Here is a 25759-nt window from a genome sequence, read left to right as displayed (position 1 = left end):
CGTTTTGCATAAACACAAATACTTCAATATATTTTTGTTCGTGAAGCTAGTAACTTAGTTGTAACTAGTTGAGTACAATAATTAATTGTTACACTTTTTAAATTTAATTGATAAAAATGTTTGTTTGTAGCTATACATGTTTATACAAAATAAAAGTGACTGAAATATGGAAATTTTAACATATTTAACAAGAAAGTAACATATAATGCATGTTGTCCAATAAATCAATTGCTATTAGTAGTGGTACAATATAACGTATGGTTGGGTGACCTGGCTATGTTAAACCTGCGATCACTTGGTTCAAGAGAAAAGATTAGAAATTAGTCAGAATCGTGTACATGGTTAAATTCCTCAGTAGATAATTAGTAATTACTGTGTTATAATATTAAAACTAATTAATATAAGATATAATAATGATTTTGTTAGAGATACACAATAGGATACTAGAAGAAACGTTAAGTAACAAAATAAAAAATACTCTGTCGGGGTAAGTAAAGTGCTTCCTTTTTTAAGGTCAAGATATTTTGCACATTTTTAAGATAAAGTTAGGGATTACAAGTTAGGGCGGTGTCCGTTTCAAATATTAGTGACGTTTATTGTAGTAGAATATTTAATATATGCATTACAAATTTCTTTCTAAATTGAAATAAACACTTTTAAATCCAATATTTCTGCATTATATCAAACAAGTGTTTATATAAAATGCGATGTTCATAACATTTGACATACATGAAACATTTTTACATATATATATCTGATTATTTTAATATTAAAAACTGCATACGAGGCTATGTAAATAATGCATACAAATAACATATAGCCAAAATATATATAAAATAATTTTATAACGTTATTAAGTAATTAATTTTTCCTGTTTGTAATTTTGTATTTAATACAATTAAGATATATTTTCTTTGTAGTCATAAACCAGAATCCACAGATGTTGTTATAGCAGATTTTGATGGAGTTTTATTTCATATTTCTAACTTAAGTGGTGACAAGTCAAAAATTAGAGTAAGTTTTAAAAAAAGCTTTATCATATCTGTACTTTTCATTGCATGATGAGTTTTCATATAATCATCTCTTTATAGTAACAATATTATCAAATTGATGTATTATTTTTTATATTTAATTATAACTATAGTATTTATTTATTATTATTATTTATTTATATCATTTTCAATATTATCATAATTAAATTTAGATTTATATAATGTACTTTATTTTATTTTTTACTTTATATTTTAATGTTTTCACGTGTTTGGTTTTTTTTTTGTTAACATTCTTCATTTTGTTACAGATAAGTATTTTACTTAAATTTTATAAACAATTACAAGAACATGGGGCTGATGAATTACTTATACGTGAATACGGATCTTACCTTATAGCTCCAGAAAATGGTAAACAAATTAAATTATATTTGAAGTACTTAAAATCATTATTCAAAAATTATTAAATAAAATATTGGTATTTCCATTACTAGGTTACAATGTTTCTGTATTAATAGACCTGGAAAATTTGCCTGAAGATTGGGAATCATTAGTTAAAAAAGTTGCACTCTTAAAGAGACACTGTTTTGCCAGTGTTTTTGAGAAGTATTTTGATTTTCAAGAAGAGTATTATGATTCACCAGGTACCCAGTTGCAAAAAAGGGCAGTAATTCAATATAGAGACGAAGAAACAATGTAAGAATATACTTTCACCTTGCAACGATAATGAAAGTAAGCTATATTTAATTTATACATATTTTACATAAAGGTATGTTGAAGCCAAAAGTGATAGAGTAACAGTGGTATTTAGCACAATATTTAAAGATGAAGATGATATGGTTATTGGAAAGTTATTTTTACAAGAATTGAAAGAAGGAAGACGTGCAAGTCACACAGCTCCACAGGTTCTATTTAATCACCGTGAACCACCATTAGAATTACAAGATTCTGAGGCAGCCGTTGGAGACTGTATTGGATACATTACATTCGGTAAATATAAATCTAATTATGCCTAAATTTTAAAAGAACATAAAAAACATGCAAAGAATATTAAAACCTACATATTTATCTATCTCATTTGTTATATGTTTCTTTTTGCAGTATTGTTTCCAAGGCATACAAACAGAGAAGCTCGTGATAATACTATTGATTTAATACACATGTTTAGAAATTACTTACATTATCATATTAAATATAGTAAAGTTTATATTCACTCAAGGATGCGCACCAAAACAACAGACTTCCTAAAGATATTAAATAGAGCAAGATCTCAATCGAAAAACACTGAGAAGAAAACCATTACGTAAGTTCTTTAAAAAATATATGCTGCTTAATACTTTATATTAGGATAATAAATATAAAAATGTTTTATGTTTTACAGAGGTAGAACGTTTATCAGGAAGGAATGAGTGTAAACATAAGATTATATTCCTTATATTGTTTTAATAAAGGATAAATGACAAAGCTTTCATTTATCTCATAGATTTGCTAGAAATTTTTTGATCTTCTGGCAAGAAATATTGTTTGTAATGAAAGATTCTAATTCATCAGATTAATGAGTTAAAAGCTGTCAGTCTTTGAGTCTTACCACTCATTGTCTTTGAACAGTACAATGATCTTTAGAAAAATCTATATTGCTGTAAACATACTTAAAACGTGTGTACAGCAACGAAACGCATGATTAAAAAGCCATTTTATATTGAAATTCTTAAAGTAATATTACAAGAGTGCATAAAGTCTTCGAAAAAATCAGGGAATACATAGTCTGTTTATGAATAAAGTTAAAAAATATCCTGTGTTTTACTACTTTTACTTTATTTTTTATTACTACTTTTGTTTTATGTAAAATATGATCTTAATGCTGTTAAGCTTTATGATCAAAGATGCATAATCGCATGTTCTATTTTTTTTAAACATATTTTGTATTTATTAATTTTACGAAACTTGTCATTTTCTATAAATTCCACGTACAACGAAAATGTTTAAAATCACAAGGAACGCGTGGATTTTATAAAGTAATATATCAATGTATCATTTGTATGTTTAATAACATAGCACTGTCTTTTTTGATAAATTATTTTTATTAGCTATATTTTATTGTCTCTCTTATTAACGTATAATTGTAAGATAATAAAAGTATTAATTCTATAAGTGATGTAATTACCAAACCTTTGTTTGTATTAATTGGAAATATTGATCTAGTGACTATGAAAATTAGTACTATTGATTTGTAATTAGCAAATGGATGTAAGGGTTGGAAGACATGATTAAGGTGAAAACTAGGGAGTGCCAAATACGGATTCATTAATAACCACACCTCTTTATTTAACACTGACATAAAAGCTACAGTATGTGCCTCTTAAAATTTCAGTTATACGTACTCTTTCACACAGTATACCACACCGTTCTACCTTCCTATTTAAAACTTTTCATTGTATTAATTATTCCTATGATTAAGTGAAAACGAATTAAAAATTTTTTATGTTAATACAGATTATATTACATTTTTTTAAATATGTAAGTACCATAGATTATTATAACCATTTTTATTATAGTTAAAATGTATGAATATATACTATAATGTGATATTAATATAAAATTTTAAATGAAATACTTTGTTGATAGCGTTTGGAAACAAACTTTATATTATTTTGCATTACTTTTTTAATGTAAAAATTCGTTTAATTAAAGTTTACATTTATAATTATACATGATATATAATTATGTGATTAATACCATAAAGAAATGAAATGAAATATTCATAATAATGACTTAACAATGATATTTATTTTTCATTTAAATATGTCTTACTTCTTAAAATTTATTTAAGTGACTGAATCTTTTCAGTAATTAACTATGAAGGAATTGGATGAACCAACTATTGCATCAATTTTATCTTCATCCTTTCCACCATGTTCACCTCATGAAATAGCAGTACAACCTGGAGACTGTGTTGAAGGCAGAGTTGAAAAATGGTTGGAAGATGAAGCATTTTCAGGATTTCGAGTTTGGCAACTTGCTGGCATAATACTTTCTATTTTACTTAGTGTATTGATTGGACTTTGTTGTTGTATACGATTTAGAGTGCCACGAACTAAACAAGAAATAGAAGCTGATTATATTCGAAAAAAAATAACAGAGAGTTTCAGACAAGAATTATCTAAAATCAGTAATACAGAAATGGATGATATGGACTTGAAGAAAGGTAAAGGAGTCCAAAGCAAGGTTGTAACAGAAAACGCTTAATAATGTTTTCATTGATTTACTTTATTATTTCAGTTAGTTTAAATACACATATTTGTTCTTTATTAGCATTAAGCAAAATTCAAAATAAATTTGATATGGAAGTACAAGAGCTACAAAAGGATCATCAAGAAGCAATATATAAGAATATACAACATGGATTACGATCAAGATTCAATGCAATGTTCAGTGGAATTCATTTTACTAAACAAGAACATCCTAATGTTGACAGCATAATTTAATGAATTTACAAATAAATATGTTATTATAAAACATTGATATTAAATACTATATTTACAATTATGATTAATTTTTTGAAACAATAATATTGTTAGTATTATTAAGTTTTCAGTTAAAATTTGTAATAATTAATTAAATTACGTATTCATTGTAATAATATTAAACGAAATAAATTCTATACAGTGTTAATTGACTAAATATAATCTTTATTTTATGAATATAATACAGAAATTAAGTTATCGTACATGCAACAATAATCTATAGCAAAAGATAATACATTTTAGAAAGCACTTAATAGGACTAATGTATATTACCTACCACATTATGTTTTATTTACTTATATTATTAGATCGTTAGTATTGTTAAAAGTGCAGATTTCTCACTGTTATTAAATAAAGTAAATCGTTACAAATTATATGTAATTTAAACGAGACATTATTCATAAAATAAGAAGCAATCACAGTACAAATTTTATATTTTCATTAATGATTAAAGATTACTATTAGGTTTGTTTCTAAACGATATAAGTTATTAATGCTAGTACATTTATAGAGTTAAATCATCTTATATGTATACGAAACAAAATTTTTAGACATAATTCTTATTGTCTCTCTCTCTTTCGCTCTTTCTTCTCTTACTCTGTCTTTCTCTCTCTTCTTTGAAAACCAAAATTTGTTTATTCTTTACTATGTACGTAAGACAATTATAAAATTATTTACCATTTTAATTTTAAAACAATTTGTGGAAATGTTATAAAATTTAACAGAATATAAATACTTATAAAACCTATTTATTAGCTGGCAAACAAAAAATAAGTAACATTATTGTAAAATGAACCAGATATAAGTTTATAAATGAATTTACGATTGATTTTATGTAAAAAGTATTAAGATGAGAAACAAGTAGCAGAAAAAATAACAATATATAAATCCTTTTAATAAAACTTTGAATATTCAATAAAATGAGTTTAATAAAAGTTAAATTTTAATCATCTTTTTAGAAATATGGTCTCTTTATAGATATAAACATTTCTCATAGAGAAATAAAAACTTTAGAAGAAATATGACTTATCATATATACATACATCGCTCGCACATGTTATACACACACGCATATAGGAATGATTTAATTAATCATAGTGCTTTAACTACCTTAATGCTCCTTCCACTTCATAAAATGAAACTAAATTTAGTAAGGAAATTGAATTAATCTAGATTTTTAACATTGTACAGCACCAACTGGTGTATTATTTTCCATATTTTTAATAATATCACATATAGTAGTTATTCACATGGAATATTTTAATTATACTCTGATGAAATACGACATTTAAAAGTCTAATACTTTTAAAAGCTCGTATGGATCAATATATTTTGTTTTAGAAATAATCCATTAAGTTAAGAAAGAAGCTGTTTATTCAATATTTATATTTATAGAAAAGAAATATTTTCTTACATAAATATTTTTTTTAATTTTATAAGATTTTTTTAAGATTTAAATATTTTTTTACAAAAAAAATATTCTTGTAAGGACTTTTTCCTTAAATAGATATTTTTCTTTCTCAACCAAAAATCATTTATGATAGAAATAAATTTAAGGAAACTGTAATATTACTGATGTATCTCATTTGAAATTAGATCCATACTGTTGCATAATCCATATTGATTTTTTCTAAAATGAATTTCTATAAGTAATATTGAGATATAAGTAGAGGAAGTTATAGAATAGAGAATCTTCCACATGGAGCAAGGATATCTGTTTTATTCTACTATAAATTAATAAACTGTAGGAAAAACTTCATGGACTAGAGGATCCAATAGAAGCGTAATGTACAATATAAACAATATTTTTAAAGGATTCGAAGTCGTTGTACATTGTGCAAAACGTTTCCATAGAGTAAAGGAACTATCTATGCTTTTAAAATCTACCTGCATGCGTTCTTTCAGTATGATCCTATTTATAGTAACAAAGAGGTATAGGCTGACTGACATTTAAGTGTAACGATGACAGGATACCTCTAATTGATGAAGATTGGGAACTCACTACGAGGTAAGAGGTTTTCATAGAACTTGACCAAATAGCATTTTATTGTGCTACAGGACCACTAGCAACAATTGCGCTACAAAACCATTAGCAACAATTGCGCTGAATAGTCCATTTAAGCGTACCTTCACGAGATCTTATTTCTCCACCACGAAAATTTCATTTTCGGGCTTAAATATTGAAAGCTGATGACTGTTTGTGGAATCAACGATAAGATTGGTAAAAAATTTCCGCAGCTTCGACCTTTTGGTTCATCATCTAGCGGTTCTGTTACAGTTTCGCTCATAATGTTATGGTGTGGCGTGGAATACGGATACGGTGTTGAAAGTGGATTACAAGTAATATGTAACTCCCCCATATTCCATTTATTTTTTGTATCACTCGAGTCATTTCCTTGAGTCAATTCCGAAACACACGAAAAAGGTACCTTTTCATCTGTGGAGGTGATGGAACGATTAGAAATATTGATTACACGACCTTCTGATGTCAAATTACTTTTACGATGATTAAATACACTATGATCTAACATAGAATTTGATAAATTCATTGATTTTAAAGACGTTTTTCTATAGACTTTTGATCGTGTAAGGGGTTTAATTGTTAATTGTGGTGACGATACTGATCGCACAGAGTAGGAATTAGTACCTCTATTAATATCCATGTGATTTTGCAGAGGGTGACAATCGTTACTGTTTGTATTTAAATGCTTATCTTTTATAGATACATCAGGATTGATGGATTGAAGAGTGGATGTAATTGCTGGACTTGTGGGTGTTGTAATAATTTTTTCTTGGGTAATTATAGAATTTTGTATAGTGCACTCGTTAAGATTTGTTTCATTATTATGTTTTATATATTGAGTAGATACAAGATCATGTTCTTTGTAAATATTTTCAGATTTTAATATATGTTTTATAGACTGATTATGTTTGTTTGCCTCATTTATGGAATTGGAAAAAGAAAAGGAAGTTTGAGAACGGATAGAATTATTAATAAGCGCTTCATTAGTTCCTAATTGGTTAGGTCCAAATGAAGCGTCCATGAACCCTCAGCTTGGGAATCTTGAATAGAATGCACAGGTCAAATCATAATTCTTGAAGCGGCAATATTGCACATCTGTACGTAGCCAATCACCAGAACCTTTCAGATAATCAGTTTGCTCTAAATCACGTGGACAAGTAGCAGCGATTGATTCTTTGTTAGCAAAGATGGTCACAACAAATTTTTTTGGTTTGAAAGTGTTTAGAACACGTCGTATTATTTCCTCATATGATGCTTCTGGAATGTTACTCTCAAATGAGACATATGAAAACTCTGGCTCTGGTGTAATATGAATAGTCATGTAATTTCCCTGTAAAATACATATAATTACTTCTATATGTATTCTTTATATAATGTCAATTTTTTACTTTCCAGCAAGTATACTTACATTTTTAGATACTCCATTCATTGAATATCCACAAGGTTCAAACAAAAAATCGTCTATAATCATGTTTGGAATAAGTTTGTCAATTCCTGATTTTTGAGTTGCTTCGTCTGCAGAGGAGCATACATCTCTAGTGAAAAGAGACATTACTTCTGGATCTAAATGAGTCATTAGGATCTCTAAAGTTTGATCTGGTTCTACAGGTTCATCTACAGACTTCTCTTTATTCAAAGTGTATAAATACCAACAATCTGAATCTACAGAGCCTAAACAATAAGCTTCCCCAGCTAAAAAAAAGATTATAGCAAATTACATTTTCCTTGAAACCTTTTCTTTATCATAATTATAACATTTATTTTATACAATGTTACAAAATCTAAATGCATAAACATAAAAAGTATTCTTACCAGGGAAGAATGTATCAAGCAAAGCAACTTCTTCTTCAAATGCTTGATGTGGGGATATTTGTAACTCTGGCTTCTTGTAATTTTTTCTTGAATAAAATACATTCTGAAACAATAATTATAATTTTATATAACCCATATTTCAATATTTTCTGTTTTTTTAAAATATAAATAACTTGTAATAAAATAATACTATACATAGTAATAAAATAAAACTAATTGGAATATATATTTAGAGACGATATAAAGACAAGAAGTATTAAATTAGAAATAATTTTGGACAAATGTATTGTCATATGCTATATCATGAGTAGGAGAGATCAATAAACCAAGAGGTAGAGATGTATCCTGTATACTAGAGGTTTCCTATATATAGACACATCATTTATCCATGCACTAGGTCAAGTTATATAGCCAAGTACTTTCAACTTCAATTAGTTTGTCTTAAATGGTGATCATTATAAACAAAAATTATAATTGTTTATAATACATTACTCTTGCAGTATAATGCATATATGTCAATAAAATAGATAATTTTTTATATTTTCTTTTATAAAAGTAATGTTTTACATATATTTTAAGCTTAATTAATAAGCTATACTTAAGAAATTATAAAATTTTCTAATTTGTGTATTAGTAACAAAATTAATTAATAATGAAAAATATTGAAGAAGTTTCATACCTCTACTTCTTCAAAGCCAGTATACTCTTTTACAAGTTCCAAAAGGGGCTCCAAACATTGAAGAGGGGTAGTTGTGCCACATGTTTTAAGGATAAGTCTACGTTTTGATAGGAACATGCTGCTTTCACTGTAAAATAAAATTAATACTTATAATATTTTGTATTTAACTCTGGATACGATTTATTATTAATTTTATTTGCAAAATTTATTCTTTATATTAAAATTATATCAAATAAATTTTTATTATTTGCTAATATTATTTATACTTCAATTTTTTCTTATAAATTAAAATATAAATAATGGTATTTAATTGTTACATTTTAAGTGATGTTATAATAATCTATTCCTAAGTTCATGTAATTATTTGAAGTTGATTTATATAATTATGCTCAAAATGTAAGATTGAATACAAGATGAATGTACATTTCCTCAGAATTGTGATTTCATATATGAGCCTCTCTGAAACCAAACCGATTAACTCTACTCTTTATTAATTTCTTAATTCTATTACATAAGTATGCAATTAACATTCAGTCTTAAGAAATAAATGATTTACTTCTACAATTTCATTCATGGCAAGATAACATAAATAATAGTAAATTCTAAGGTAAATTTAAAGAACAGTGTTTGTAACATTATCACATTTCTATACTTTTTAAATATGGAGTTAACTAATTTAATTTTTGAATGGCTCATATTATAACTTAAATAATTATCATATAATAGGAAGAAAAATTTATATATAATAGGAATATGTTGCAAAATATCTTTACTTTAATTAAAAATGATCAAAATACTTTTAAAATATTGATAATATATACATTTTGTATATGTATATACAAACAAATTATTTAGTATATTGCATTCAGACTTAGGTAAATGCTTCAGACAAAAGTTAGAGGATATCAAGAGAGAAAGATTATGTTAACAGTTTGTTATTTTAGCAGAATTTTTCAAGGTTATCTCAAGGTCAAATAAATGTCACCATGATCTACCCTTCTTGACTTTTACAATTTTTGGCTAAAACATACTTCAGTATCTTCCATAATTTTCGAAATACTTATCTAAGGAATCTAAAATATGACATTCTATACATATAATTTTTTAAATCAAAAAGATAGTCATTTAAATATAAATTTACTAATATTATATAATATTCTAATATGTTTTTATTTATTTATTTCTCAGTTTATTTTAGTCTGCAAAAGAAAGATTTAATTAATATTACTAGAATAAACTAATTTTAAATATTATTACATAACTGTTTAAATATTTATTATTTAGCGATTATGAACATTTACTTAGGACTTAGAGTAACATTTCGAATTCAACTACAAAATTTACTTTATTACGCATTTTTGTATGACATCATCGTTAATCGATATTTCACAGGAGTAATGACGACAAAATACGCGTGCCTAGTTAAGCTTGAAATTTATTACAAGTTTATTACTTTCCTTTAAATTGAATTAGATTTTAAAGCTAAATACTGAGGATACAAAACAGGAATGAAGAGAAGAAGAACTTCGCTTAAAATTAACATTAAACGATATAATCGAAGGAATTCGAAGAATTTTACTGGAATTGTATTCTTGATTTGTTTTTGAACAGCATTTTTGGCATAAATAATGAATTAAAAGTTATCAAAGAATGGAGGTTATTAAAAGACATTTACTTGGCTTCCACTGTAATATTATTTTTAGTTTCAGATTTAGATGGTATTAGATGAAAATAAAGTAAGACAAAATATGCTTATGTACCTTCCGTAAAATACTTAGAAAACAACTGTAACGATAATTAATCAAATATATTATAATATATTTCAAACATGAAGTATATCTGAAACCCAGAATTAGAGTGTATTAAAATCATATAATAGTATGATAATGATACTAAGTTCATATGTATGTTTTTGCAATTTTCGTTTGCTCTCCTCTAAAGGGTGAAAAATGTGACTTAATACTTAATAAAAGTCTGAGTCTGAAATAAAAATATACGTATACATGCATGTATAATAATGCATATTATAACAACAACAACAACGATAATAATAATAATAATTTATCTTTTCAGCCTCCCGGTTATGAAAAGGAACTCGGTGTACAATTGTTATTCTTATTTGCCTTGCATTCTGAATCATGCATCCTTCAGATACATATATGTGCACATTCTTCTTATCAGATTATTTAACTGTAGTATTAAGCTATTGTCTATCTACCTAACTATACTTATTTAACTCTTATTGTTTAACTCTTATCTGACTATTTAGTATGAATCTAGTTATTATTATTTGCGAATATAATTAAGAAAGTAGAATCTCAGTAGAAAGTCATTTTACCTCCCAGATATTATAGAAAGCATTATACTTTGGATATTTTACATATTTTTTTATATTATGTGCATTCTATTGGGTTGGCAACTATTGATTGCGGATTTCGTCATTAGCTGGTCATGACAAAATCCGCAATCATTTAGTTGCCAATCCAATATATAGCTTTGCACTTTTTAATTTTCTATAAATGCATAATAAGTCGCGGCCTATATATATATTATAAATATAATACATACATTATATATATATATATTTATATATTTATATAATTTATTAATTTATTAATATTAATTTATAATTTATATATTTATATAATAATTAATATATTTATATATTTATATAAATATATATTAATGTATATATACTATCATATATTATTTATGATTTAGGATAAACCTATTTTATGCTATTTGATAATATTTGATCAAATCGTATTCTTACTACGGACGCGTTCATAACTTGCACTTGACTATACAAATATCACGATTTCTTCTAGAAATTACTATACATATATTATTTGCGGGTTATCATTGGTATTTCATATAGACATTGACCCTAGATTTTCTGAGTAAATAAAGATACACGAGTCACATTATTAGTCGAAACGAACCGTGATAATAAGTCAAGATAAAACGTTAAAGTACAGTGACCACAGACAAGATAACTGTGATACTGATTCAAGTACGATAACATAGAAATATAAATGAATAAAGTATTGATCTCTCCCCGAATGTCGCATTATTTCTCGCAAGTTCCATTTTCTCTAAATTCTTTGCAGTTTCTAAACTTCGCCCTAGAGAAATCCTTACTTTTCTACTAAATCTGAAATTAGAAATCTTCTGAAAGATCTTTATTCCTCTTTTGTTATAAGACAAAAATTATTCTTGGTCTTGACCATTTAAGATTACAAAAGATTATTGTAATAATAAGCTAATTGTAGTAATAATATTGCAATAATGAAGTAATTATAACAATAAAGCAATAATCAAATTTGATAAAGATTATATAAAAAATGGCATTTCGTTATTTGTCTATGGGAGTGTAATTTAAAAGTATTCATAATTTAAATGATTATATAATGCAATGTCAATTAGTTAATCCAGACTCATAATGCAGTAAACTCTACAACAGTCCGCTCGTGAATGGAGGACTCATTTTAATGTTTAGATCTCAGGTTCTCGGAAATCAGCCGCGATCGCTATTAATAAACCATCTAGCTCAATAAATAATTACAGCTACAAGTAGTACACTAGTCATGTAGTATACTAATATATAAGTAGTAATTATAGTGTCCGAATAAATGGTTACTCTTGCATATGTACATATATTTATTTTGTGTATAAACTTAAAAAATTTTCTAAAACGAATAAAAAGTTCCATAATTTTCTAGAAAAAGTTAGCATTAAATTATATGTGTCAGTATTATCATTATTCTAATTCATTAAGTATTATTTATGTATATCATTATTCAAATTTATTTCATGAATAAATTTAAACAATTCTTGCAATGTATTATGAAACAAAATCTTATTGCAAAGTATTCAAAATTAAACAAAAGAGAAAAAAGAGAAAAAACTCATCCAATAAATCTGCTTAATTTGAACATAAAAACAGAAATAGATTGGGTGTTTGCAATATGTATATATGTTACAGAAATATAATAATCTACGTGCTTACGGGTTATATTACTCTCTCGTAAAGTAAATGGTTTGATATTAAATTTCATTCGAGAAACAAATCTAGTTTATCTCTTTTTCACATATATATATATATACGTACGTAATTCGCTCATTCACTCACACTTACACACATGGCGATGTGCACGTTCACATGCCTGTCATATTGTGCAACGCGGAAAAACTGCGATGGAAAAAACTAGTATGAGAGGATCTTTAGAATGTCGAAGCATGACTGTAGCGAATTATAAGCACCACAAAGTTTTAATATATAATAAGAGGGAAATATTTTGAATTATTTTATAGAATTCTCTTTAATTTTATTAAATTTTGCAGATACTGCTATATATAATAAATAAACGTGTATGTTTTCGAATATTATGCGTATTGATTCAAACTCCTGGACTTTGTGGATTGATGAAATTTGTATCTTCGATTTTAAATGACATCTAATGAACACTTTAAGTACACGGCATGCATTTAATGCTCTCCTATAGTTGTTCATACAATTTCTTCAAAACCACTGAATTTACATTCTTTAATATTCATATGTGTTTTATTAGATAGCAACACATATATCATTATTTATAAAAAAAATAATTACATAAAATTACATAAAGTTATAATATTTGCAATAAGTTAAAAAGCAATCAAAATTGTAGTAAACGTGCAATTGACAAAGATTGTAGGCTTTAGGCCTCGCTACAATAAATACAAATAACAATGATAACAGTTATATTGTATTTAAAAATCGCATCAGAAGGAGAACAATAAATCAAATCAATAATAACAACAATAATAATAATATTTGCAAAAAATAGCTACGGTCAACTCATCAATGTAACCAGCAATTGCATTAAAGATTGACTAAAGCCATCTCAAATCATCAGAAGTAATAAGCTCATAATTCGCTAGTATATAGTGGTTGTTTATATGTTTAAAAGGTGCATGTGACCTAAAATCTGAAATAAAAAAGAAAGGGAATAGTTTATCAATTACTATCAATAGTAAAATTTGCCAACCTTTACTGGTTAAAATGGTGTATACATATATTTAATACTTGAATAAAAGGTGTGTATTTAATCAAATTTTGCTATATATGTAAATTGAAAATGTAATAATGAACAGCAGAAATTTTATCGAAAGAAATATTACGAATGATAATCTTTAGTTATTAATCAAAATATATATGCCCATTAAAAACTTCACCTGCTTGTGTCAATGATAAGATTATCATAGACAATACAAGAATTTAAAAAATGTTCATTCATAATAAGCATATATATTAAGTAAATTTACTATTATTATTATTTATTATTTTTATTTAGTCCGTGCCTCTCGGCTTTGGACGAACTTTCAGCTTTCTTTACAGCTCTTTATTGCACTAATCGCCTTCTTATCTCTAATCTAACACTAATGCTTATAATCTATTTACACTTATGTCTACGATAAGTAAATTTACTAATAATGTATTTTTAGGTATGAAGTTGTTCATTTGTCTGTCTGGCGAATTTGATAAACGATTATCAGATGTAAATTTGAAAAATAAAATTGTGTAGACATCGTATATACCGTACTTACCTAGTACTCAGGCTTGGGCAAATGTTATTTCAAATAAAGATAAAAAAATAATAATTTGAATTAGTTTAAGTATTTCCTTACTTTTATTTTAGAAACAACATAAGGAAAGCAAGTTTATTTTGTGTTAAGATCAACTAAATCATTTTCAAATAATTTTTTATTTGAATTAAGATACTCAGAAATAAGAAATGGACAGAAATAGTAGCAATAACAAACGAAAAACAATTATAGGAAGTGAATCTGAAGTAGCTTTATGCATGAATGAATAAAGAAATCAAAGAAGAACAAACAGAAACGAAATACCAAAGACTGACACGTATATAGAAAATAATATTATAGTTATTATAAATATTATAGTTAGATACATAGGGATGTCAGATTTAGTTCTAGGGAATAGAGAGAAAATGTAAGAGACGAGCACATACAAAAAAGGGTACTTTAATGGGCATAAGCCTCAATATAATAAACGAATACAATACAGTACAATTTTAATCAAGAAAATTATTTTATTATTACCTCTCAAATAAAATTAATAAATAATTTGAATTTTAAATCATTTGCTCCTATTTTAATTTCAATTCTCCTTGAATAATGCATAATCTCAGATTATAAAGAAATCAGTATTTCTGACGTAGATGACAATATTACTATAGTAGAGTTAGAATATTACTTCAGGGAATATTTATTCAAATACGGAATATCAGACAAAATAGAAAATTATTTCATTAATTTTGAAAAAAATATTAAAATTATATAATAAAATAATTCAAAGAAATATCATTTGCTTATAAACTAATACATTACTATTTCAAAATAACACCTGGCCAAATAAGATATGTATATTATTAAAAAATAAAAAATTTTACAAATTTAATTTAAACGTACCTTTTTGATTATATTCCTAAAAATATGAATTTGCATAAGAATCCACAATCTAATCATAATTAATCATCAATATTATCGGTAGCCACTGATTCTCGTGGACATGGCATCACTCATAGTCTAAAGTCTAAAGCTATGCACAGACAATGCGAGGCAGACCTGCGAGGCTGTTTCACCACGCTCGAGTTTCCTCGTGCCGTCACGTAGATATAGTACGCGAAGCAAGCAAGTGAGGCAGAGTGAGCAGTTACGCTTTCGACAAAGTCGTTCAATACGCATCCAAACGAAGCGAGTAAAGAGCTGTGAGCAGAATTGTGCAGATTTACAATCAAATTACCAATTTATGCAACTCTTAATTGTAATTGAAATACAATTACGAAGTACAATGTAATTGAATCAAAATTATGAATTAAGAGCTAATTAAACTTAAAAGATAACAAGAGGAAGGAAGAAGCCACGTAAGGGTTTCAAACAGAAAAACATTATTATCCGTGATGAATATGGTATTATTCATAAGCATAAACATTTATTTCGCCTTTTTAGAATTTTTAGCTGTAATTCAGTTACATTGTATTTGAATTACATCATACTTCAATTACACTTATGATTACAGTAATTAGCAATAGGGATTACAACGTAATTGAATTATTATGTAATTGAAGTAGAATGTGATTAAATTACGCAATTAAATTACAGTGTAGTTCAATTAGCACAATTGTGCCTGCAGGATACCTCTGATCTCGCCAAAAAGTCGACAATTGTTGGTTCGCCCTGAGGCACGTCTCGGAACGAGGCAGCCTCGCGGGTTTGCCTTGCACTATCTGCACATAGCTTAACGACAGAGACGTGTCTCGCTAGTCGCTAGTTTAAATGTTTACATTTGCATTTTTTCTACTAACTGTAAGAGCATTAAAATTATATTTATGTTGGTCCAAAACAATTAATAATTACATATTTATTGAATCTAATGATATTTTTGGTTTAATGCCAGACAGACTCGATGAATCTACAGCCACCAACATTATTGTTAAAAAGAAAAATGTATAAAAAATATATGAGAAATAAAAAGTGATAGCAAAAGTAATATGTGTTATGTAAGATAAAACATAGCGTGTTGTATAAAATCGTAATAGTCTTTACATATACGTACGTATATTATATATCATGCATGCACGCATTAGATACACGTGCTCACTACATACACATGCAATTACATATATGTAAGTAAAAGTGTATAGAACTTGTAGATAGCAATACATAGTAATAGGATGGATCGCAGAAAAGATATTGATGACTAAGAAAGAGAACTAAATGATCAAACTACAAGTTCAAGTACAATTCCATTTAATCCAATGATATAATTTATATGTTCTTCATTCGTAATAAATGTCACTGATGAATTGATCGAAGAATTTGCGAAGCTAAAAAATCTGCTATAATATTGTATCAAGTTGTATTAAGTATAAATAAATATTTTATGTAGCCTTTTAAGGAGAATTACAGTGGGTCGGCATACAACTAAATTTAATATAATGTATGTAGTTCTTAAAATCTTGTACGAACTCAATTCCATTATCAAAATTTGCAAACTTAATAACGATCAGAGAGATAATAAATATATGTGAAACTAAAATCAAAAATACAAGTCAAGATATTGGAAAAACTCATTGTATGCAATTATGCTGCTATTGTCCTTTTCAGTATCCAAAGCGTACGTGATTAACGCATATGTAATGGCTAAAAAAAAGTATAGACGTACCATTGTATTTATTATAGCATTTACATACTAATTAATTGGATCGAAGTATACTAAATTTTATATCATTTAATAATATGTATCTTCATATGGCTACAAAAATTTCAAAAAAGGCAATGTCTAGAATATTATTTTTTGTACATATTATCTTTAGTATTCGTTATTAATTCCCTCTCATATTGGTTATAATTTGTTGTTAACTCACATTCGGTCAGTTTCGAACGAATTACATTTTTCTAATGATAAAAGGTACATATCTCGATTTTGAAGAAAATTCTTGCGATTTATCGTTTTAATAGTATATTAAACGTCTTCTTAAAAGGTTAGAATTCTCTTCTGTTTGCAAAAGTGAGAAAATTCTTTGAATCATAAAGTCATAAAGTGATTTGTGCGAATCACGTGTTTTTTATTAAACGCAGAAAAATAAACGCACGAGAATATGGACTAACTTTGTATTTATAAATGTACATCTGCAAATTTTGCAACAGGAACGTATAAGAAAAAATATTTTTTAAATTGACAATATTTTTTCTCAATTTTTTAATCTCATATTGGATCAAATATCGCGCGAACAAATAAAGTAAAACCAATAGGATTTTATTCGCAGTAAAATAAATAAAAATTTACCAAGAGCAATGAAAGAAGGGAACATTTCATTATGTTGAATTCCAACGGATATATAGAAATCAGGATACACCAGAAAATTTTTGAAAATTTTTCATTGCTTTTAATCATTGCTTTAAATAAAATTAACGAACTTATAAGCAAGACAACTGAACATACATGAAATTCGTACATAATTTTAGAATGCGTTGTAGAACTAATTTAACGAGTTACCAAAATTTTATCACCGCTTCCAACATAGATGAACAACTTTCAATTGATCTTACATAGTACTATCATATTTTATGTGAACATATATATTATTTTTTTATTACGTAACATTCGAGGAAATAATGGTAAATACAAGATAGTCGTTGATATTATATTAATAATTAATTTATGATTATTTTTTGCATTTTCCCTTCTAAATATTAAGTACTATTAAATACTGTTTTGAAATATGTATGAATGAAAAATAAAGATATTTGAATAAGTTAAAAAATAAACTACGTAAGGCTGAATAAAATTTGTTTATATTTTAACAATGAGGTTCTAACTAAAACTTAAGTTTATCTATAGAACACGCTAACTAATATGCGTACTTGCTATGTGAAATAATCACATTGATATGAAATATATTTTGTTTTAGTTTTAATTTAGTTTCAGTTTTCTGTAAGCCAAACCAACCAAGTTTCTTTTTCAAAGCTATTGGACCGAAAAGTAGAAATAAATGAATAATAAATGAAGTGTATTTTAAATAATATATAACTTGAGTAATATTAAAATAAATATTGAAGAAATATTAATCAAAAGCACTTTCAATATCGTATTTATGCAAATACCTAAATCCTATTAATATTTATATGAAAAAATAAGACTGATAATTTAAAGTGCAACTCCATAGGCGCTAGATTAAGATACATCTGGTATATGTAACTAACTATGAAAAATGATTAGATTAGATTAGATATTCCAAACAGCAATGCATATTCATCACTAATACAATACACAACAAATAAAATAACAGTACTCAAGATATCCTAATAATTATCTATTTTTAGTATTCATCTTATTCCAAGATGAATGATTTTTATCAGTATTCAAAATAAATAAAAATAAGTGTAATATCTTCCCAAATTAACATAAAAGAATGGAAATAGTTATATAACTTCGATTATTTTGCATCAATTAATATTTAAAATTATAAATAATGTAAAATATTAAATATTAATAAAGCAGGCGATATATTAACGAAATAACGAAATAATAATTCATAAGATATTAAAAGTAAAATTGTATTAAAAATATTATTATACCGAAATGTAAAAAGATATAAATAAAAAATAAGAAAACATGAAATAAATTTTTCATCATGAACAATTTTGTCTCTAAAAAGTTGTAATTTAAAAATGATATGTTTAAAGAATCAGCATTGAAAACTGTAATAATATTCGTTTACGCGATAATTTTCCTCGACTTAACAATGTTATCAATAATTAATTTATTAATAAACAAATACTTTATTTCATATATTTCCTTTTCAAGAACACATTTTACTATGAAATTCACTATATTTTCATTTTGACCCAATTATATTTTTATCGTTGATATAGTATCGCTAATATAACCTCGTTGTTGGTGCGACATTAAATCTTAATTAAAATGAAAATTTCTTAAATCTGAGGGAAAAGCGAAATAATCGTCATCGATATATATGATTTTTCATTTCAACTCTTTGTTATACATATACATATATTTATTAAATCTTTTTCTTTGTTAAAACGAGCGAGAAGAATTTCTTTTTCCGCTTAATTTACATGATTGAATTCAGTTTTTTATAGTATTATTACGAAATAGAATTTCAAGGATTTATTTAACTCCGCCGTGTTCTTTTCGTCATTACCAATCCAATCGTATTTTTCTGTTATCTTAGGGCATCTCAAGTTTGAGCAAAATATGAAAAAACTGCTATTGATATATATGATTTTTTGTTTTAATTTTATGCTAAACATTTGCTTGAAACATTGAAAATCTTTCTGTTGATTGAAACCAAAATAAGATTAACAAATATATAATGAGTAATAAGTATAAAATACAAATAGATAAGTATAAAAATTCTAGGATCTTAGGGTTAATATTTCTATTGCTGATAAAAGAGATAAATGAAAAAAAAAGCTATTTATTCTTTCCTAGTCTAATCTTCATTGGTTTTTCTAATTTTATGAAGTGTTTCTTTCTTTTATTGCTGTTTTGTTAAATGCTTAATAATATAAATGACATCTTTTCCTTGATTCAACATATAATTAAAAAGAAGAGATCTTTGCAATAATTTTATAAAGTTTTGAGAAAATTGTAGTACTTCTAGTAGGTACTATGATATTTTCTTTGTATCCCTGGTTTCTGCAATGGGCCTGAGTATAGGCTTTATTATTTTAACACATTTTTGATATCTTAATAAAACAATATGTAGGTTAATTTATTTATGTTTTATTATAAAGTTTATATAATATTTACGGGTTATTTCACTACTTAGTACATAATGAGTTAACTTCTCAATTGTTTTGTTCGATCTGCCTATTGCTTGAAAAGGTTTTTGCGAAGATAGATATTTTTATTGATTGCTTTAAAATGCTAGTATGTATTAAATGCATGCAATAGTTTTAATCAGTTTTTTAATATATGATTACTTTTAAGCGATACCATCTCCCGCCTTTTTGTGCAATTGTTTGGCTGTTATTGATCTGCCTGAAATGCCAACTCCATGATCGATTGATGACAATAATCTCACAAAACAATAGTGGGCATAATGACAATAACGCTAGGCTGCGTGTAGTTCGAATCCTTAACTTGGGTTGGAAAATTCTTGCGCGCGCGGCGTACTCTCCAGATTTGACACAGATGAGTCAACACTTATTCAAGTCGATATAGCATTTTTTAACCGGACACTTTCGAAATGTTGCAGAAATATGAAAATGACCCAGTCAGCTTTTTTTGACGAAATCCAAAACTTGACAGAAAGTCATACAAATTGGAGGAAAATATTTCGAACATTAATTTTTACTGCATATATGTATTATGTATAAACAAAGAGAAACAACAATATAAAGGAAAAGAAAATGTTGTGGCATTGTAATGCCAAAAATAGACACAGCTAGCAATAAGTAGCAAGCGGAATCAAAGATAATTTAGATCTCAAAACAAGCATTTATATTTATACGTATACATGTAGGTTATGTTAAGTTACTATTACGTTTTAAGGTTATATGTAAGTGACTTTATAATACCGATAATAAAAGATACACATAAGGATGTAAAACTAAAACGCCTTAAATCCCGAAAGAGTAAATTAGGTATCAATAAACAATATAAACATAAAGTTATAGCGGATCAGAACTTCTGGTGATCAAAGAAAGTAAAATTCCGGATTTCCCAAAGTGATGCAACTGCAGCACAATATTTGAGGGTTTGAAATTATCATACAAAATCATTTTGCCGTACTGAGGTCCATCTTTGCTCTGTATAACGTTTTATATCTTAATATTGTACAATACACTTTTGCTATAAACGTTAACATACTTACTTCAGCCTTTTAGATAATGTAAAAAGCCTTTACTAAAAGCCTGTTTAAATATACAAGAAGGAAGACAAGAGAGTAGCGAAGAGTTACAGAAGAGTAACGTTAATGGACACAGTATATAAGAACTATGCAGGGATACTGGACGAATGGCTAAAGGCAGAGATTGAAACCAAACTGGAAGAGAGCCAATTCGGATTCAGAAAAGGAAGAGGGATAATCGACGCAGTGTTTGTGATAAGTCACATCATTGACAAACAGTTGAGTAGAGAAAGAGGGAAGCTGTTTGCCTGTTTTGCGGACTTAAGAGCAGCGTTCGACAGGCTAAACAGAGAGAAACTGGAGGAGAAAATGAAAAAGATGGGGGTTAGCGAAAATCTAACCAGAAAAATTAAAGAACTATACACAGAAACGAAGAATGTGGTGAGATTCAAGAACCGTAACACAAAAGCCTTTTGGACAGTGAGGGGAGTTAGACAAGGGTGCCCGCTGAGCCCGACGGTATTTAACATCTACGTGGCAGAGCTAGAAGATGAACTAAGGAAAGGGCAAGCCGGGGGCATAGCGATAGAAGGAAGAAAGGTATGATCACTGACGTACGCAGATGATATTGTGTTGATGGCGGATAGAGAAGAGGAGCTAAAGGAGATGCTAAGGAGATTCAATAAATTTTTAAAAGAAGCCGAATTGGAACTAAACACGGAAAAGACAAAAATAGTAGTATTCGAAAAAAGAAGGAATAAAAGGAGACAAAAAAGATGGAATTGGGGAGAGCAAGAACTAGAAGAAGTGGAGGAGATAAGATACCTAGGGTACATACTACAGAAAAACGGCAGTGATGAAAAGCACATACAAGACAGGAAAAGGAGAGCGATGATAACAATGAAGAAAACATGGAGCGTGGGAGAAAGAATATTCAAACAGGACTACAAGAGGAGTATGAAGATGTTTGAAGTATTAGTAGAGAGCGTGGCGCTGTTTGGAGCAGAGGTATGGGGTTGGAACATGGAAGAAAGGCTAGACAGGATAAAAAGAGGGTACGTAAAATGGATCTTAGGTTTAGATAGGACAACACCAAACTACATACTGACAAAAGAGTGCAAGCTAGAAGAAATCAAAGTAAAAGCATTAAAAAGAGCAGCAAGGTACGAGGAAAGAACTCTAGAATCGGAAAAGGAGTTAGTAAAAGAGTGCATAAAGGAAAGAGAGAGAAACTGGGGAAATAGCCAGGAAGGGAAAAGAGCAAGAAAGAGAAAGAAGGAAACAGAAGAGGTGAAAAATGGAGGGACACAGGGAAGCAGGAGAAGAGCAAGAGAGTTGAACAGGAGACCAAATTATAGAAGAAGGAAGGAAGAGAGAAACAGAAGAGAGGAGGAAAAGGATAAAGGAATCCAAATACAACAGATACTACAGGAACATAACTAAAGATGAGATGCCAAAGTACTTGGAAGGGAGGATGAGGTGGAAGGACAGGAAAATTATAGCCAGATTCAGGTGTGGAAACGAGACCAAAGCGAAGGAATACTGGAAAGAGGAGAGAGAAAAAAGGTGCGGATTATGTGGAAGGGAAGAAGAGGACCTGAGACATGTAATAGAAGAATGTGAAATAATGGAAGGACCACAAGACATGGAAAAAACACTGAATGAGACTGGAGAAGGACTAATGGATTTAAGAGCAATAATAGGGAAAAGAAGGGCAAAGGTAATACAAGACGGGGTGGAATGACAGGAAGGTAGCATAGCAAGGAGGCAAAGAAACCAAAGTGGCAATAATGTGTAGTCATAAGTTGCAATAGTTTGTAGTCATTAGTTTTAGATGCTAGAAGTAAGAATATGCTAAGGAGTGCAATACATTAAATGTAAGAAATGTAAACCGAAAGTTCGTCCAAAGCCGAAAGGCACGGACTAAAATAAATAATAATAATAAAAAATACTAAAGGCCTGTTTAACATTATTCAGGATTTTGAGTGGCCGTCCGTGTATGACTCGGACAGCACATCTACCTTTTTTGGGAAAGTCTGAATTTTCTACCAGCCAAGTTGTAAATTTTACGATGTGGAGCTCATCAAGAGGCTAATTAACAAGTGCTCGGTGGATCCGCTGTAAAGGGAACATCTGATACCAATCAGAAACACCAGAGAAAATTGGAAGGAATAGATTTTTCCACCCCATAAAAACCATGGTGAGACGGAAAACCCTAAAGACGGAGAGCTAGTATATAAGGGTCAGGCGAGGCTTCTTCAGGGAGTCTTCAAACAGTCTTCACCACACAGTCATACTCTTTGTGTTATACTAAATAGTGCAAATAAAGCAACTAAACATAACATTACTCTGCATCTTTAATCTACCTTCACCTTGAGCGTTAATAGCGTTCACGATTCACGATATCAACCGATCAGTTGTAACCTAACTGATCGCTACGTAGTTGATAATTCGCAACAAACATTATGTTAAAAGATATGTCCAATTGAACATTTCAAGTAATTAATCTAGACTATGTCAAGAAATACATACAATATGTAGTCCAATAACCTGTGCAAACGAACGTAAGGTGATTCCTTATGAAAAAATAAGAAAAAAAAATATAAAATAAAATGTTTTCATATGAAGCTTTCATATGAAGTATTCTTGAACTTGGTTTTGTATGAAAAAATATTATTTTATAGTTTGTTCTTATTTGTTCATAAGGAATGACACTTCATGCCCGCATGTACATGTTATTCAATACCGTCCCTCGTATATCGTTTGCCTGTAACTTTTATTAACATGGTTCACATAAAATTGAATGTGAATCTTTTCTATTACACGCCTAATTTACTGGAGATGGATTAGTTTACTGACTCGTAGATCTCTTTATTGTAGTATTTATTAATATTGAGGTGGTGTAAGGTATAGTTGTTTGTGGGTGATAGTGCTACTGCTGGTGTGTAGAGGCCTGGATAGGTTCTGCTGCATTTTCTTCTCATTTTTGTATCATGGAAGAAAAATCGAACTCCGGTCGCCGGGATTTGAAGAACCCGGGTCCTGAACGTTCGTAACCTAAGGCGCTAACCATTGCGCTGCCGTCGTCTGACGCTAGTTGGTATTTTCCGGTGGTATTTGCTATCGAGTGCCGCTACAATATATTCGTAACTACTTCCCAAATATTAGCTGATAATATTTGACATAAATTTATAATACTTTATTAATTAATTGATCAATAGTATTTTACGTTATATTAGATAGAGGTTTATATTGTCCATTAAATATTATAACGAGTTTTTCGCTTTGAATATCCTATGCATTTTTGCATATTATGTGCATTCATTACGTTTTTGCACGTTTAAATTTCTTATAATTGTATAAATATTTGCAAACTAATTATGAAAGACGAGGCAACACATTAATACTCAATTGATGCAATTTCTGTAAGATTTCCTATCAGTTTGCATTTATTCGTTTGGTTTTTGAAGTATGTTGCACAAAAGAAAATCAGGTAACTCCTATTCTAATTAAAAAAAATATTTATTTTCCATTAAAGTTAGATACAAAAGAAACCATGGAAAACAAAATAATGTAATAGTTTATTGTCTTAAATCGATTGACCAAATTTACAATGTTTGATTTATGACGCAAAGATACCAGTTGAAAATATAAAAGTTTAGACAGAGTAAATAATGAACAATGTATACTCCATGTATTGATCATCTTTTTCTTATAATATAAATCATAAGATTTCGTTTATGTCGTTGATGTTTATTGTTATTACTTTGTAAATACTTGAATCTAAATTTGGGAATTCAGATTTTATCTCCACGAAGGCTGAACTTCACCTTTCAAGCAATAAATGAACGTATTACCTATGCCAAATGTTACTAAAGAGACGGAATTACATAACGATATTTTGATTCTATTTTTGGTTTGTAAGTTATTTGTTATTTAGCAAAGCTTCCGCGCAGTAATTAAAATATTTGAGATTTTACAACTTTGGAAATTTATATTCCTCTATCACAAATAGATATTTTGTTTATTTTTTTTTTGTTCAGTACAAAATTTTATACTATTATTTATTAGTTGATAGATTTTATGTTCCATATCTTCGCGCGCGTTTTGATATCGATATAATCATTGACACGTAATATCACAACAGTTTTTTTTTTTTTTTTTTTTTTTTTTTTTTTTTTTTTTTTTTTTTTTTTTTTATTTTTAAATAGATCATTTTACAATTTGTCCATTAGGACATTTGGTAAAATATTATAGTTTGGGTTTTGATGAAATATAGCATGTGGATGGTTACCCCCAGCGGGGCTCCATCTTCCAGGTTGTTTATTGTTCTATTGTGAGGTCTG

General features: G+C 27.9%; 4 protein-coding genes across 6 annotated transcripts in view; 2 read left to right on the top strand and 2 right to left on the bottom strand.

Annotated features, from left to right (window-relative positions):
• Window positions 1–277: 277 nt before the first annotated feature.
• On the top strand, window positions 278–2473 carry LOC122571761 (probable actin-related protein 2/3 complex subunit 2). The gene is made up of 7 exons (XM_043735880.1): window positions 278–487; window positions 921–1014; window positions 1301–1400; window positions 1484–1685; window positions 1759–1979; window positions 2091–2292; window positions 2371–2473. The coding sequence occupies exons 1-7, from the start codon at window positions 414–416 to the stop codon at window positions 2396–2398; spliced, it is 921 nt and encodes a 306-aa protein (XP_043591815.1). The 5' UTR covers window positions 278–413; the 3' UTR covers window positions 2399–2473.
• An 895-nt stretch (window positions 2474–3368) lies between these two features.
• On the top strand, window positions 3369–4669 carry LOC122571764 (transmembrane inner ear expressed protein). Of its 3 annotated transcripts, XM_043735890.1 has the most exons (3): window positions 3369–3506; window positions 3837–4194; window positions 4269–4669. In XM_043735890.1, exons 2-3 carry the CDS (start codon window positions 3846–3848, stop codon window positions 4472–4474), a joined length of 555 nt encoding a protein of 184 aa, XP_043591825.1. In that variant the 5' UTR covers window positions 3369–3506; window positions 3837–3845; the 3' UTR covers window positions 4475–4669. The 3 variants fall into 3 exon arrangements, with proteins under 3 accessions (XP_043591825.1, XP_043591824.1, XP_043591826.1); XM_043735889.1 differs by lacking the exon at window positions 3369–3506 and having other exon boundaries at window positions 3523–4194; window positions 4269–4660; XM_043735891.1 differs by lacking the exon at window positions 3369–3506 and having other exon boundaries at window positions 3526–4194; window positions 4302–4625.
• A 1971-nt stretch (window positions 4670–6640) lies between these two features.
• On the bottom strand, window positions 6641–7557 carry LOC122571762. Its single transcript, XM_043735881.1, has 2 exons — window positions 7161–7557; window positions 6641–6950 (listed from the first exon to the last, which is right to left on the bottom strand). Exons 1-2 carry the CDS (start codon window positions 7555–7557, stop codon window positions 6643–6645), a joined length of 705 nt encoding a protein of 234 aa, XP_043591816.1. The 3' UTR covers window positions 6641–6642.
• Window positions 7346–25759, bottom strand: part of LOC122571760 (S-adenosylmethionine decarboxylase proenzyme) — a 36162-nt gene continuing 17748 nt past the window's right edge. Inside the window, exons 3-6 of the mRNA XM_043735879.1 lie at window positions 9028–9154; window positions 8349–8451; window positions 7945–8228; window positions 7346–7866 (exon numbers count right to left, since the gene is read on the bottom strand). Coding sequence (XP_043591814.1) covers window positions 7564–7866; window positions 7945–8228; window positions 8349–8451; window positions 9028–9154 — 817 coding nt within the window. The 3' untranslated portion in view covers window positions 7346–7563. The remainder of the gene's footprint in view (window positions 7867–7944; window positions 8229–8348; window positions 8452–9027; window positions 9155–25759) is intronic.

Source organism: Bombus pyrosoma, linkage group LG10 (assembly GCF_014825855.1).
Source record: "Bombus pyrosoma isolate SC7728 linkage group LG10, ASM1482585v1, whole genome shotgun sequence".
NCBI lineage: Eukaryota > Metazoa > Arthropoda > Insecta > Hymenoptera > Apidae > Bombus > Bombus pyrosoma.
Note: the sequence above shows the minus strand (reverse complement) of the source record. Positions and strands in the feature narration are given on the sequence as shown.

Coding starts and splice junctions, on each gene's coding strand:
- LOC122571764 (XM_043735890.1), top strand. CDS start 3,846: ATGAAGGAATTGGATGAACCAACTATTGCATCAATTTTATCTTCATCC. Junction 4,195..4,268: donor TGATATGGACTTGAAGAAAG/GTAAAGGAGTCC, acceptor TTATTATTTCAG/TTAGTTTAAATACACATATT.
- LOC122571762 (XM_043735881.1), bottom strand. CDS start 7,557: ATGGACGCTTCATTTGGACCTAACCAATTAGGAACTAATGAAGCGCTT. Junction 6,951..7,160: donor TCACATGGATATTAATAGAG/GTACTAATTCCT, acceptor TCACCTCCACAG/ATGAAAAGGTACCTTTTTCG.
- LOC122571761 (XM_043735880.1), top strand. CDS start 414: ATGATTTTGTTAGAGATACACAATAGGATACTAGAAGAAACGTTAAGT. Junction 488..920: donor ATAAAAAATACTCTGTCGGG/GTAAGTAAAGTG, acceptor TTTTCTTTGTAG/TCATAAACCAGAATCCACAG. Junction 1,686..1,758: donor TATAGAGACGAAGAAACAAT/GTAAGAATATAC, acceptor TTTTACATAAAG/GTATGTTGAAGCCAAAAGTG.